General features: G+C 38.5%; 1 protein-coding gene across 1 annotated transcript; it reads right to left on the reverse strand.

Annotated features, from left to right (window-relative positions):
* Nucleotides 1-734: 734 nt before the first annotated feature.
* EVA1A (eva-1 homolog A, regulator of programmed cell death) lies at nt 735-15,377 on the reverse strand (the record flags this gene model as incomplete). The annotated part of the gene is made up of 2 exons (XM_079720986.1): nt 15,323-15,377; nt 735-1,108 (listed from the first exon to the last, which is right to left on the reverse strand). Exons 1-2 carry the CDS (start codon nt 15,366-15,368, stop codon nt 735-737), a joined length of 420 nt encoding a protein of 139 aa, XP_079577112.1. The 5' UTR covers nt 15,369-15,377.
* Between the last annotated feature and the right edge of the window lie 805 nt (nt 15,378-16,182).

A 16,182-nucleotide genomic window follows, 5' to 3' on the forward strand; every position in this document is an offset into this window, starting at 1 on the left:
AAAACACAGCTTTTATTCTAGTGCTGCATTTTCAAATGCATGTAGCATTAACTGCATGTTAATATATTCTTTATAAGCTATTTAAAATAAAACCTTCATCCTTTGAGGTTACTGACATTTTTCTAGTTCACTGACACATCTCCTATAATACATTATTCATTTTCATGAGTGAAGTGGGAACTGTAATAAAAAATAGGATTTTAATCCCTGAGGTTGCCATTGCAACACAAGATCGAAAGAATAGACCTTTAACAATAAGCATTGATCATGCTATCTGGATCAAAATCACCTCCATAGCATGGAGTCATTTAGAAAGTTGCATTTACTGGGTTAAGTTAACCCTGCTCTTCCTAGCCCTCATGCTGTAATAATATTTCCTTTTGTAAAGAAATAACACATAGCAATGAAGTCTGCAGAAACTTCTGAGATCCTCAGAAATCAAGAGAAACCACAAGTTCCATTTCTCTAATCTCCATCCACATTGCTGGAGAAGGGTTTTCAGCACCATTCCAAGACCTGGAAAAGTTAATGAACCAACTTGGTTTTTCTACTTCTCCATAAATTTAGTCAAAAGGGAGAAATCAGTCCTCCTGGCTAGAAAATGGGAATGTCCTGCTTATCTCTGCCACCATAACATTAGCAGAGCTGCGTTCAACTCTTTGTGCCCGCCCTCCTTGTGGAACCCTTTCTCTACCAGGAGGCTAACAGTGGGGTGTGGATTCCTGCTCTTGCCCCTAGTAGTAGCGGTTCAGGCTCCTGGTGCCAGGAACCTCGGGCTGGCCATTCATCCAAATCTCCCTGATGATGCGTTCCCGCTCCTCTAGCCGCTGAGCACGCTCTAGCTCCTCGGCTGAGGTGAAGACGTTCTTGTTCAAAGTCCTCTCGAAGCGACGATGTCTCCTGACTGAGATGTCGGATGCTGCGTAGGAGCTGCCATCCTCGCTGTCGCTGCTGTTGCTGCTGCTTTCTTGGTCCTGCAGGAACTTCTTCTGGGGATGCTGCCGGCAGTCTGTGTGGCAAGAGATCCTCATCACCAAGGCAGCTACGGTGAGGACCAGCCCGATGCACACACCAGAGACAAAGTACAGAGCTGCTCGCTCAGGATTTTCTGGAAGAGGAGGAAGAAGAGAACATTTGAGAGATGACCACTATATATGCAGAGAGCAAATATGACTCCAGCACAGGATGCACGCCTCTCACCAGACCTCAAAGCTTTGATGGTTACAAATATTGCCTTTCCATGTGACAAATTGCATAATGTTTTCAAAATATAATTTTCAACAAATGGTGAATGTGGGTAAAGAGTGTATGGAATTCTCTTACTATTCCTGTAACTTAACTTCAAAATTATTTCAAAATGAAAAGTTAAAAAAAAAGAAAAAAATATTATTTAGCATTTACTAGAAACAAGTAACTGTGCCATTTACTTATACCAGAAAAATCTTTGCTCCTGCAACCCCTTGAATTACCTTTTAATCATAGTTGTAGGTAACTTCTGAGATGACACCCCACCTCTTGGTATTCATATTCTTATGCAAGCCCTTCCTTCCAAGGGCTGGACATAGTGGGCTGGACCTAGTGACTTACTTCTAACCCAAGACTGACTTCCAACTTACTCATGCTCTCTCTCTCTAACTTACTCACTTGCTTGCTCTGATGCAGTCAGTTCCCATGCTATGATCTGTACTACAGAGAGGACTGCATAGCAAGGAACTAAGGGTGGCTTCTAACAGCCTTCAAAGCTTGGAAGTGTATGAATATGTTTTGTGTATTTTAAATTTTATTTTGCTTAGCTGTATTTTTAAGTATTCTATTCTCATTGACATTACTTTTGTAATAAATAACATTATTTTACTGGAATTTAAAATTTTGAAGTGAATCATCCCCTGGTGGAGCATTGAGGTGGCCACAACCCTGGTCATGCAGCAGCCTTGTGGGACACCTTGAACCAGAGAACCCAGCTATGCCAATCCCAGATTCCTGACTTACAGAAACAGAGAGATAATTAATATGTGTTGTTTTGAGGTACAGATGGTCCCTGAATTGCAATGGCTAGACTTATGATTTTTTAACTTTACAGTGGAGTGAAAGCAATATGCACTCAAGTAGAATTTGTACTTCTAATTTTAAATGTTGATCTTTCCCTATGCTACCAACATGCAGTACAATACTCTCTCCTGATGCTGGGCAGCAGCAGTGAGCTGTACTCCCAGTCAGCCACATGATCACTTACAGCCATTCTGAACATAGACAACCATTCAATTTTTCACTTTCAGTACAGTAGTCAATAAATTACATGAGATATTAAACACTTTATTAAAAAATAGACTTTGTGTTAGATGATTTTGCCCAACTGCAGATTAATGTAAGTGTTCTGAGCACATTTGAGGTAGGTTAGGCTAAGCTATGATGTTCCACAGGTTAGGTGTATTAAATGCATTTTTGTCAATATCAAAAGAAAAAACCCAATCAAACAATGGGTAGAAGACCTAAATGAGACACTTCTCCAAAGAAGACCTTCAGATGGCCAAGAGGCACATGAAAAGATGCTCAACATCACTAATTATTAGAGATATAATTACATTGAGATATCACCTCACACCAGTCAGAATGGCCATCATCAAAATGTCTACAAACAATAAATGCTGGAAAGGGTGTGTAGAAAATGGAACCCTCCTACACTGTTGGTGGGAATGTAAATTGGTACAGCTACTATGGAGAACAGTATGGAAGTTCCTTAAAAAAACTAAAAATAGAGCTACCAATGAACCAGCAATCCCACTCCTGGGCAAACCATGAGTGAGAGAAAACCATGGTTCGAAATGATACATTCACCCCAATGTTCATTGCAGTGCTGCTTATAATAGCCAAGACTTGGAAGCAACCTACATGTCCATTGACAGATGAATGGAGATACACACACACACACACACACACACACACACACACACACACACAATGGAATATTACCCAATCATTACAAAAAATGAAATAATGCCATTTGCAGCAATATGGATGGACCTGGAGATTATCATACTAAGTAAAGTAAGTCAGACAGAGAAAAGACAAATATCATATGATATTGCTTATATGTAGAAGCAAAAAAATACGATACAAATGAGCTTATTTACAAAACAGAAACAGACTCACAGACTTAGAAAAAAACTTATGGTTACTAATGGGGAAAGGTGGAGGGGAGGGATAAATTGGAAGTGTGGGAATGACATATACAGATCTGTAATTTGCTGTGCAGCAATAGATAACTTATACAATCACAGATTGAAAGACAGTGTGGGCATTTTTGCATACCCTCATCAGGTTAATTTGTGGGGGAGTAATTTAAGCCCTTTCTTGGTGAGAGAAGAAAATAATCATTCTGCTGATGAGTAATATACTTAGTGGGCCCAGTGATGATCCCTGTACGATGTGTTCAACAGAATGGGAGCCTCTGAATGAACAGCTCTCACCTTCTACATGTGAGAGCACTGGGACATGCCTGGCCTTGAGTCAAAGGGCATGGTCAATCAGACCAGACCCAAGATTGACATCAGCAAATTGGATCCATAATCTATATTCACCTGTACGTATGAATCATAATGTATATATTGTTTTGTGGGTTTTTAAAGAATATAAGTGGAATCATATATGATTTATATTTGCTTTTTAAATTTAAGAATATTTCTTAGAGAGGTTTCAACATGTCAATAGTATTCTTTTTGACTGCTGCATATTTTTCTGTAGTATAGATATCAAAGTTTAACCTTTTCCTTGTTGATAGCATATAAATTGTTTCCTATTTTTCACTATTACAATCAATGCTAAAGTCAGTATCTTTTTGTCCTTGTATATATCTCTTTATGCATTGCATAATTATTTCTACAGGTTAGTTAATCTAGAAACAGAACAGCTGTATCAAAGGGCTTAGGCATTTTCAGGTTTTATACATTTCAAATTGTACCCAAAAAAGGTTCTATCAGTCTGAACACAGAATACTGAACACATGTGTTTATGATCCCTCCTTCTCTCTGAAACCTCCACTGAAATGACAGTGATGTGAGTAAAATATATACAAAGTATAGGTACAAAGAAAAGAATAGAGAAGAAAATAGAAAACATGCATAGTCCAATGTTTACTGCAAGGGAAGAAATGTATGCATATGATTGAATACCAAAAGGGACGATGTGAAATAAAAACTGTTTAAAGAAGAAAAAAGAAAACACGAAGAGTCAACATAAGAGTAGTCAACAAACCATGAAACATAGTAAAAAGGGACTGACATTAACATCATGGTAGTGTAAGACATCCTTCCTCTTTGTACAACTAATGAGGTATCTATCCATAAATCACAGTGCCTCCGTGGGAATTGTGTGATCTAATATCATATGCCAAGGGACCAGGGAGAAGTCTTGCTTACCTGTTCATCTGGTAATAGACAGACAAACCCTGGTTTGGGTTGCAGAATCAGCAGAGCGAGCAAACCTGCCTCAACAACTCCCAGCCACGATTGGGGAAAACCTGGAGAGTGCTGACTTGGGCCGATACCCACAGATGAGAGAGAATTTGTAAAATTCCAGCGCCCTGGAGGTGATTAGAGCACACCACTGGAGGGAAAACACACACACACACACACACACACACACGAGTTTGAATGCAGCAGAGAGGGAAAGAGGAACTTTTTCAGCTTTGCCCCTCTCCACAAGTTGACACAACAACAGACTGAACTATCCCGTGGTCACCTGTGCACAGGTGAAAAGGAGAGTACAAGTGTGAGTGCCCGGCTACCCCAGCTCTGCTGGATGCTGCAAGAGAAATCCATTTTTCTCCAGCAACACTAGGAGTACTGGAAACAGGACCTCTATGACTGGGGGAAGGGAGAAGATCAGAAAAGGCTAATAAGAACATCAAAAGGCGTTAAAGGGGCATGGTTCCTGCTGTCTGTGCTCAGGGCTTCAGCAGGAAGTCCACTCAAGAGCTCCTGGGAGAACCTCAGCCAAAGATATCCCCACCAGCTGGTGGTTACCCCCAATGCCCCAAGTACTAAACCCACACCTCCCCTCACTCTGTGGTGTCTTCTTGTTTGCACTCAGATTGGCACCAGAAGTGAGCAGGGTGAATGGAGTGCTATTAGAAAAATAGACCAGGATCTGTGGGCAAGAGAGAAAACACAAACTTGAGCTGTAGTGCTACCTTCTGGAAAAAACAAGAGAGATTTCTAGCAGCCAGCCAGGTGAGTTGTAAGAACCACAGAAGACATAAAAAGCTTAAGAATTCTGCCACAGGAGGGAGCAAGAAGTACAGAGCAGGTGTATAAATACAAGGTCAGAGAGAACCCCAGATAGAACAGGATCAACAAGCAGTATACCCTATCTAGTAAAGATTTGAGGAGGTGTCTGAACTACAAGAAAGAGGAAGAATCAAGAAAACACATCATCACCAAAAGATAATAATCCTTCAATAACTGAACTCAAAAGCAAAAAATCTTATAATCTACCTGATAAAGAATTCAAAATAGCTGTTTTGAGGAAACAGTGAGCTACAAGAAACACAGAAGACAATTCAATAAAATCAGGAAAAAATACATGTACAAAGTGAGAAATTTAGCAAAAAGTTAAAAACCATAAAAAGGAACCAAACAGAAATTGTGGAGCTGAATAATTTGATGATTAAAATGAAAAATGAAACAGAGAGAATCTGCAGCAGGGTAGATCAAATGGAAGACAAAATAAGCAACCAGGAAGACAGTAATTTTGAAATAACCCAATCAGAGGTGAACAGAGAAAAAAGAATGAAAAAGAGGAAAGAAAGTGTACATGATCTATGGGATTCAATCAAACATACAAATATATAGCATAACTGGAGTTCCAGAGGAGAAGAGAGGGGCAGAAAGTTTATTTAAAGAAACGCTAGCTGAGAACTTCACAAACCTAGAGAGAGTCTTAGACATCCAAGTCTATGAAACTAATAGATCATCCTACTATCTCAATGCAAAAGACCACCAAGAACATTATAATGAAATTGTCAAAAATCAAGGAAAAAGAGAGAATCCTTAAAAAGCCAGAGGAAGAAAGATAATAAACTTACAAAGGAATCCTCATTAGTCTATCAGAGGATTTATCAGCAGAAATGCTACAGGCCAGGAGAGAGTGGAATAACCTATTCAAATTGTTGAAAAAAAAATTGCCAGCCAAGAATACTTTACCTGGCAAAATTATCCTTCAGATATGAAGGAGAAAATATGCTAATTAGTGACATGAAAACACATTAAAGTATACAACGCACTGGTAAAGGTAAATATACAATAAACATACAGTTTCAGATTTAGAAAACTCTAATTCTGTACTATGGTGCTGTGTTAACCACTTAACTGCAGTATAAAGGTTAAAGGAAAAGGGTACTAAAAATAACTAAAACCACTATAGTCTGTTAAAAAATACACAATATAAAAACAGGTAAATTGTGACATCAAAAATGTAAAGGGGGCTTCCCTGGTGGCGCAGTGGTTGAGAGTCCGCCTGCCGATGCAGGGGACACGGGTTCGTGCCCCGGTCTGGGAAGATCCCACATGCCGCGGAGCGGCTGGGCCCGTGAGCCATGGCCACTGAGCCTGTGCTCCGGAGCCTGTGCTCCGCAAGGGGAGAGGCCACAACAGTGAGAGGCCCGCCTACCGCAAAAAAAAAAAAAAAAAAAATGTAAAGGGGTTAGTAAAATGGTGGAGGCTTTGTGATCGAAAAACTTTCATCTTTCACCAATTTGTATGCTGTTAGCTGTGGGCTTGTCATATATTACCTTTATTATACTGCAATATATTCCTTTTATACCCAAGTTGTTGAGGGTTTATCATTAAAGAAAGTTGTATTTTGTCAAATGCTTTTTCTGCATCTATTGGGATGATGAAGGAAACAGGAGATGACATCACCATCTTAAAGAGATAGCTGCATTCCCATGTTTATGGCAGCATTATTCACAATAACCAAATTATGGAAACAACCTAAGTATCTATCAACAGATGAATGGATAAAGAAAATGTGATATATATTACAGCATTATTCAGTCATAAAAAAAGAAGGAGACCCTGCCATTTATAACATGGATGGACCTCAAGGGCATTATGCTAAAATGAAATAAGTCAGACAAAGGTAAATAATATATGATATCAGTAACATGTGGAATCTAAAAATGTTGAACTCATAAAAACAGAGTAGAACACTGGTTACCAGGGGCTGTGGGGTGGAGGAACTGGGAATATGTTGTTTAAAGGTACACGTTAGCAACTTGTAGATAAATAAGTCCTGGAGACCTAATGCACAGCATAGTCATTATAGACAACAATATTGTATTATAGACTTCAAAGTTGCTTAGACACTAGATCTTAATTGTTCTCACCAGAAAAAAAGAAGATAGTAATTATATGACGTGAAAGAGGTGTTAGCTAATGCTACAATGGTGATCATACTGCAATACAGAAATGTATCAAGGCAACATGTTCTCACCTTAAATCTATACAATGTTCTATGTCAAATTATATCTCATTTAAAGAAAGAAAGGAAGGGAGGGAGGGAGAGAGAGAGAAGGGAAGGAGGAAGAGAAGGGAAGGGAGAAAGAAAGAAAAGAAAGAAAGAAAGAAAGAAAGAAAGAAAGAAAGAAAGAAAGAAAGAAAGAAAGAAAGGAAGGAAGGAAGGAAGGAAGGAAGGAGGGAGGGAAGAAAAGAAAGAAAGGGAGAGAGAAGGAGGCTGAAACTGAACTCTGTCCAGATAATCAGCAAACACTGAGAGGACTGAGTGAGCTCTTTGCCTTGAGGAGCTTAACAGCCCAGCAGGGAAGATAGCCTTATCCGTTGCGGTACCAAAGGGAAGTGCAACTATAGAAACATGAATACGGATTTTTGGAAATGCAAAGGTGAGTGGAAAAGCTAAGTACAAATATGGGAATCTGAAAAGGCTTTCTAGAAAAGATGTACAAATCCATGCTTTTACCAGGGTGGAAAACCATCAGGCAGACCTGTATTTGAAGCCTCATCTCAGACTCTTCTTTTAAACAACGATAACACTACCAACGCTGCTGAATTGTGGTAAAGATATTACAAATGACAAGCATAAAGGGATTATCCCAGATCCTGGCAATAACTGATAACTTACTCTCACTCTATTTGTTTTTTCCCCCTCTTTCCCCTTCCTGCCTTCCTCCCTCCCTCTCTCCCTTCCTTCCTTCCTTCCTACCTTCCTACCCTCCTTTCTCTCTCTCTCTCTCCTCCTTCCCTTCCCTCCCTCCCTCCCTCTCATTCCTCTACCCATCTATCTGTTTTCCTACCTCTTTCCTTCTCTCCCTTATTCCCTTCCTTTCTTTTCTCATCCAATCCTCCCTTCCCTGTGAATTAATGTCTCTCTTTCACAACCTGCCCTCACCCCACCTATAACATAGGTTAACTTGAAGATGGTTACTGAACTGAATGTTGGAAACCACTATTCTCCCTCTAGCGTAACTAACAGGGTTTTCTCATACATCTTATAAGCAGTAAATTTGTGAAACTCTTTAAATGCCAATTTGGTAATACTTATCATAAATAATAATTATTATACATTTGATACGGCAATTCTACTTTTGATAATTTATTCTACAAATGCACTTGAACACGTATGTATGTCACGGTTATTTATTGCAGGTTTCTTGTCCTGTTTGAAAGGATTTGAACCATTCCCACTGGCCATGACTGGTTAAACTATGATTCATCTGTACAATGGAACAGTGTGCAGTTGTCTAAAAGAATGAGGAAGCTCTCTATACACTGATATTAAATACAATATTTTCAAAATACATTTTTCAGTGAAAAAAGTGAAGTACAAAACAGTATATAGGATATGCTGCTTGTGTATAACAGTGGGGAAGGTGAGACTGTATGCTCATATTTTCTTATATCTGCACAAAGAACTCTGGAAAGATGCAGAGAAGCCCTGTATGGATCAAATTTGGGGACTAGAAGTAAGAGACAGCTCTGGAGTAAGACCTCTTACTAGATGTCATTTTGTATTGTTTGATCACTGAGCAATATTCATTCACTAACTTGTTGAGCATCTAATAGGTGCCAGGCACTATTCTAGATGCTGAGGATGTGGCAGTAAATAAATGAAACACAAACCTCTGTGCTCCTGGGAGTTTACATTCTAGTAAGCTAGTAAGGAGATGGATAATAAAAAAGATAAATAAATAAAATAGGTGGTATGTTAGGTGGTGATAAGGAGAAAACAGAAAAAATAGGAAGGAAGATATGATATGTTAAATGTGTGCTGGAGGCAAGGAGGTAGACAAAGTGACCAAAAGGGATCTCACTGAGAAGGTGATTTTTAAAGAAAAATCTAAAAAGAATGGAAGAGTGAGGTGGAGACTGTATTATCACTTCAAAACATTAAATTAAAAAGAGAAATCATTCAGCTTAATCTTTCTAACAACCTTCCTAGAAGTTATTAATGAGGTTATTATGATTAATGAGATTATCCTCATTTTAAATTGTTATATTATGATACCAAGGGGTTGCTTTCAAGTAGTTAGAACAAGAAGTGTTTACTGCTCCAATCCAAGTGCTGAGATAGAGGAAACCAAACACGTGTAGGGAGAACACATGGATGTTTCTTAGGTGGATGGGCACCTAAGCCAGAGTAGGGAATAAGGGGAGAAGATGACTGAGAGAGTTCTAAAGACTGGGAAGGAGTTAGCCAGTCCAAGACTGAATGGAAGAATTCCTGGGTAAGGAAATAACTGTGCAAAAGAGATGAGAAAAGGCTAGGCAGGTGGTTTAGAATAACTGAAGTGAGGCATTGGTCAGGGAGGATTATAATTAAATAAGAGCATGGAGAAGTCAAGGTTAGACAATAAAAGCCCTGGTAAGCCACATAAAAAACTGCAGATTGGAGTACCTCAAACCATCCCTAAGTCCCTTCCCTCTTGCTTGTCTCTATTCTAGCATGTTTTCTAAATCTTGGCACGACCTACATTTGAAAAGTTAATTCTTTGTCATAGGGGTTGTCCTGTGCATCGTAGTATGTTTCTCCACCCAGTAGATGATACTAGCAGCAACCCTCACCTGTTGTTATAGCCAAAAATGTGTCCAGACATTGGCAGAAATCCCCCTACTGTGCAAAATTACCCTGGATTATGAACCACTGGTCTGGAAGTTGAAAAGGCTAGTATTCTCATTTTTCCAGCCTCTCTTACAGCTAGAAATGGCCATATGACACAGGTCTAGCCAATGAAACATGAGATGAGGTCGACTGGAACCTCCTTCCTTTTTCATCCGTCTTTCAATCTTGAATCAAAAGGCAGGAGCAACAGCAGCCATTTTGCAGCCATGAGATGACAAGTATAAAAAAAGGCCATGAGAATCACAGAGAATCTGACCCCTACATTTTTGAGCTAATGCTAGCAACCACCTACCTCCAGACTTCTTGTTATGTGGGTAAGATAACTCCTATGTGTTTAGGCCACCGAATTGAAGGTTTCTACTATTTGCAGCTGAAAACAACTCTATCTGTTAAACCATAAAAAAGTGTTTGGATTTTATCCTTGATATAACGAAGATCCACAAAGAGATTCTAATAAGTAAAAAGAATTGCATCATCACACCTACATTTTAGAAACATCATTTCATTACAAAACACGTATTGGAGGTTAGTAGACCATAGAAAATGCCATTATGGCAAAGCAGGCAAAAACATGAATGAGCTTAAACCAACTCAGTTACAGTGGGAATAAAGTAGAAGTGAGGCATTTCAGGGACATTGAAAGGTGAAATGGACCAACTGTAAGTGATTGGATATGGGCAGTGAAGAAGATGCATCAAAGGCTAAAAATCATATTTCTAGTATAGGTGATGCCCTAGATGGTACACAAAATAAGGAGTATATTTAATTTGCAAACAATGCTACTGATAAGGGATTAATTCCCAAAATATACAAACAGCTCATACAGCTTAATATCAAAAAAACAAAAACCCAATAAAAAAATGGGCAGAAGACCTAAATAGACATTTCTCCAGAGAAGACATACAGATGGCCAACAAACACATGAAAAGATACTCCACATCACTAATTATTAGAGAAGTGCAAATCAAAACTCTAATGAGGTATTACCTCACACCAGTCAGAATGGCCATCATTAAAAAGTCTATAAATAATAAATGCGGGAGAGAGTTTGGAGAAAAAAGAACCCTCCTACACTGTTGATGAGAATGTTAGTTGGTACAGCCACTATGGAGAACATTATGGAGGTTCCTTAAAAAACTAAAAATAGTTACCATGTGATCCTGCAATCCCACTCTTGGGCATATATCTGGAGAAAACTCTAATCAAAAAGGTATATGCACCCCAATATTCATAGCAGCACTATTTACAATAGCCAAGACATGAAGCAACCTAAATGTCCACTGACAGATGAATGGATAAAGACGTGGTATATATATATATATATATATATATATATACATACATATATATATATATATATATATATATATATACATATATATATATATGTATATATATACACAATGGGATATTACTCAGCAATAAAAAAAGAATGAAATGATGTTATTTGCAGCAACATGGATGGACCTAGAAATCATCATACTAGTGAAGCAAATCAGAAAGAGAAAGACAAATATCATATGATATCACTTATATGTGGAATCTAAAAAAATGATACAAATGAACTTATTTACAAAACAGAAATAGACCCACAGACATAGAAAACAAACTTATTACCAAAGGGGAAAGGTGGGGAGGGATAAATGAGAAGTCTGGGATTAACATATACACACTACTATATATAAAATAGGTAAACAACAAGGTCCTACTGTATAGCACAGGGAACTATACTCAATATCTTGTGATAACCTATAATGGAAAAGAATCTGAAAAAGAATATATATATATATATATATATATATATTCTTTTTATATATATAAAATATATACATTCTTTTACATGTGAAAAAAATATATATTTAAATATATATTTTTTATATATTACATATATTATACATATTATATATATATATATATCTGAATCACTTTGCTGTATACTTGAAACTAACAGAAAATTGTAAATGAACTATAGTTCAATTTTTAAAAAAGAAGCATATTTAAAGGGGACAATATTCCATTCCAGGCCAGGTTCAATTTGAAACACTTATGGCACATCTAAGTGATAACTTTCAGGTCATTTAGATACTCAGCTAGAGAAGTCAGAAAAGAGTAAGGCAGTGGTAATTTTATATATATATATATATATATATATATATATATATATATACACACACATATATATATATTTCAAAATTTTAAATTTCAATAAAATAACATTACTTATTACAAAGCTAATATCAATGAAGTATAGAACACTTATACATACATCTAAGCAAAAGAGAATTAAAAATACACAGACACATACTCATAAAATCCCAGCATCCAGATATAGTTTGTAGTAAAATGTGGTTATATATACATGTGAATATACACATATAATGGGATTATACTGTATATGCTGTGTGGTAACAGGCTTTGTTTACTTAACAGCACATCATAAACATCTTTCTACTTAAATTAATATTCACCTACATTTTTTTTTATTATAAACAGTTCTGAGATAAACTGTCTTCACAGTAAAATTTTGACCCATATCCCTAATTATTTCATTAGGATAAATTCCTAGTTGTGGAATTGCTGGCTAAATGCTATATGTAGTTTTAAGGCTTTTGACATTTGTTCCCAAATCATTTTCTAGAGAGGCTGTAGCAATTTATAATCCCATCAGCAATATGTGCAAGTACTCATCTCCCTACACTTCCTCCAAAATTGAAATTATAAACGTAATCACACAAATATTTGAGAATTGTATAAAATTAAAATGTTAACCTCACTGTTGGCTTCATTTTGCATTTGTTTAATTACTAGACATTGAGCTGCTTATGTTTTACCAGTAATCTGTATTTTTTCTTTGGCAAACTGCTGATTCTTATCCTTTGTCCACTTTTCTTTTGGGACACTTATCCTTTGTTGATTTGTAAGAGCTCTTTATATATTAACTTTAACTCTTCTTCATTAACGCTGCCTTTTCTTCTTAGTTTGCATTTGCCAACTACGGGTACATTTTGATAAACAGATATTTTAAATTATACCTTGGTCAAGGTTTAAAATGGGTATTGTGAAGAATGGGAGCAAGATGTATCCAAAAGCAAATAGAAAAAATGACGCAGTATTACAAAGCCTCAGCTAAGGCCAAATTCCATGAATTTCTTAATGGTTTCAATCTGCAAAGTTGTAACAGTGTTTGGTTACTTGAGTGCAGAGGGAGAAAGGGGAGAAAGAAGGGTTTACTTAAGAGTTGGGATTTTGCCTGTTGGTTTAATCAGAAACTAGACAAAGGAATAAGGGAGTTATGTGTATTAGCAAGTGTGTTCCTGAAATGATGGACCACATGGATGAGGCAACTGATAAACTGGGAGAAAATAGGAGCAGTTAGGGGCTGTTATCTTCACCTTCATATTTTAAATTTTTAAATTCATTTCCTTTATAGCCAGGCAGTGTTCTGAATCACACTCAGAATGAATTTTTAGCCACCAAGTCTATTTACTTGATCTAATGAATTTTATTTTAGACACTCCACTTTCCATTTCCTTTCCTTCTCTTTTTATCTCAGCCAGTATTTACTTAAAAGAAGCATTATCTTCCTGCATCCTATGCAATATTTAATTCCAGAATATGGAGCGGGAAGAAAAAAGGTTGAAGGGGAGAGAAAAACAGGGCCATGTACCCTTTCACCTTAACAAGATCATAAGACACATGGTAAACACCAGGGCATTCAATGATCACAACTCAGGGTCATCCTGGCCAAAATGGAAAGCCGCCAGGTATTTCTTGTGCTGAGTAGAGTTCCAAAGTCCAGAAGCCTGTTTGCTCTCACCCAAGATATTTTCTTACAACAGCTTATTTGCAAGTGTCATCTGAGGCCTGGAAACTCCAGACCCTCCCTGCCACACCCCACTTCGTTTTGGGGTGTCCTCACTATAGAGTTGAGGAGATCATCAATTTAATTGCTTGTGAAAACATGATACCAGAGTTTCAAACATCTCTTTTCTAGCTCCAGTGTCCTTTCTCTCCAGAACAGCCTAGAAGAAAGAGCAGAACTGAGATTCCTCCGATGTGTGGGTGCCCAGGTAAGGAGGCCCCAGGCACTGAACTTCCTTTGGGAGGTGAGGAGCTGACTGATGACCTGAGCCTTTGCTGATCTGAAAAGGGAGAACCCTGGACTTGAGGCATGTGAAGGCTACATGCTGCATCTTGCCAACCACAAAGGAGCCAGCCAGGCTCCTGAGAAGTCCTCCTTTCTAAAATCAGGTTGCACGTCATCCAAGATGCTCTCTCAACAAAAAGCCATGAACTTCCTTATCCTCAACCCTAGCTCAGATTTGCCATTGTAAATAGAAGTGTCAGGTTTTGCACCTGAACTCTGAGGTCACCACATATCAACCCTGACCAGAGAACTAGAAAGTAAAACCAGTCCCCCAGGGGAAATCTAATCAGAACCTCAGTCCCTTCCTTTTATACAACAGAGACAGAAGGCCAAATAAAATAAAGAAAAGCAAACTACCAAAACCTTAAAAACTCACTCAAGCAGCAGAAAATCAATTTGGTCATTCAAACTATTCAGCATTTTCATGTATTTTTTTAAATTTCAGGTTTATTGGGTACATTTTCATGTATTTTTAAATGACTCCTTTTATATGAACAGCACCCTGTTCTCAAGAAATGATCTTGAGGAGAAAGTCAGCCATCTTTCTAAAAGAAACAACTGTGAACCAAGGAGGGAGCAAATATCAGACTCACATACTTTCTGTCTCCATGTCTCCCAGAAGGTTATCAAACTTCTCACACAACACCCCAAACACAGACTACACATAAACACACACACACACTGGGTGGAGTTGAGAACCATTGCATAGAAATAATCAGGCTGAGGATACTTCATTCTGGCCTTACATATCAGAGTTAAATGCTTAATGACAGAAGCCAACAGTAGCCCCAGGCTACTTGATTCACTCGAGCCCAAAAGGAAACCAAACATTTTTCAGAAAGATAAAGCTCTTAGAAACCCCCATTTGCCAAATTAGAGAAAGCTTAAGTTTCAAACCAGAAAATTTTTCATCTCAAAACTCAGTACCACAGAGCCCCTCTGTTATGAGGGGCATTTCTCTCCTGAGTACAAGACCACCCAGGAGATATCTCTACCCAGCCCCAGGCCTCAGACGTGGCCCAGTTGAGACTGAACAACTACCTGAGACAAAGGAATAGGCCTCTAGGATATTGCTGAGCAGAGCCATGTCCACGAACTCGGGGATCACCAGCTGCGTGTTGTGGCAGATGGGCAGCCTCGACGTGACATCCAGAAAAGGCCCCCTGGAGATGCTTCAGTGGGATCAAGGTGGCCGCCCTCCCTCTCTTCTCTTCTGTTTGGGAACACAAAGTGAGTGATGAGAACACATTCTGATTTCCTGAGGCTGTGCTCCAGGTAGCCTGGGCTCAAGAACAAAAACCAGTCCAACCTTCCCAGCCAGGGGGCTGCAAAGATCTGAGATCTTGTACTCTGTGCTCTAACAGCTTCTTGGCTTTCAAAGCAGCAGTAACTCCTTAAATCTGCCTTTCCTGGCCTTTCTCCTTTCTCTTCCCCATCTCCTCCCAATTTCCCATTTTAACACTTCTCCTCACCTTTCCTTTATCCTTTTTATTTCAATCTTCCTGGTTTGCCTATGAGGTTCAGTCCATCATCACTTTATTCACTGCATTTTAAACCCAAGACACAGCCTGCTTTTCACCCGGCTCTGTTTTCCCCTGTACTGATGGCACTTGTGTACTTTGATCAGTTTGCTTCATCCCACGTATCACCAAATGTGCATTCTTGGCAATGGGTTAGAGCTGACTATTTCAGAACTCCCAAAGTGGTTCCGGTTCTAAAATGCCCCCAAGAACTTGGGAGCTCAAGGCTGCTACCTGCCCTTAGATCCATGACTCCACCTGTGACTGTGATGGGCCAACCAAACACACATGCACTGCCACAAAAGGCCCATCAAAGGAACTGATCACCAGAGCTTAGAACAGGAACTTGGGATCTCAGTATTCAGTGGCCCAGCCTCTGGC

Source organism: Hyperoodon ampullatus (assembly GCF_949752795.1).
Source record: "Hyperoodon ampullatus genome assembly, chromosome: 15".
NCBI lineage: Eukaryota > Metazoa > Chordata > Mammalia > Artiodactyla > Ziphiidae > Hyperoodon > Hyperoodon ampullatus.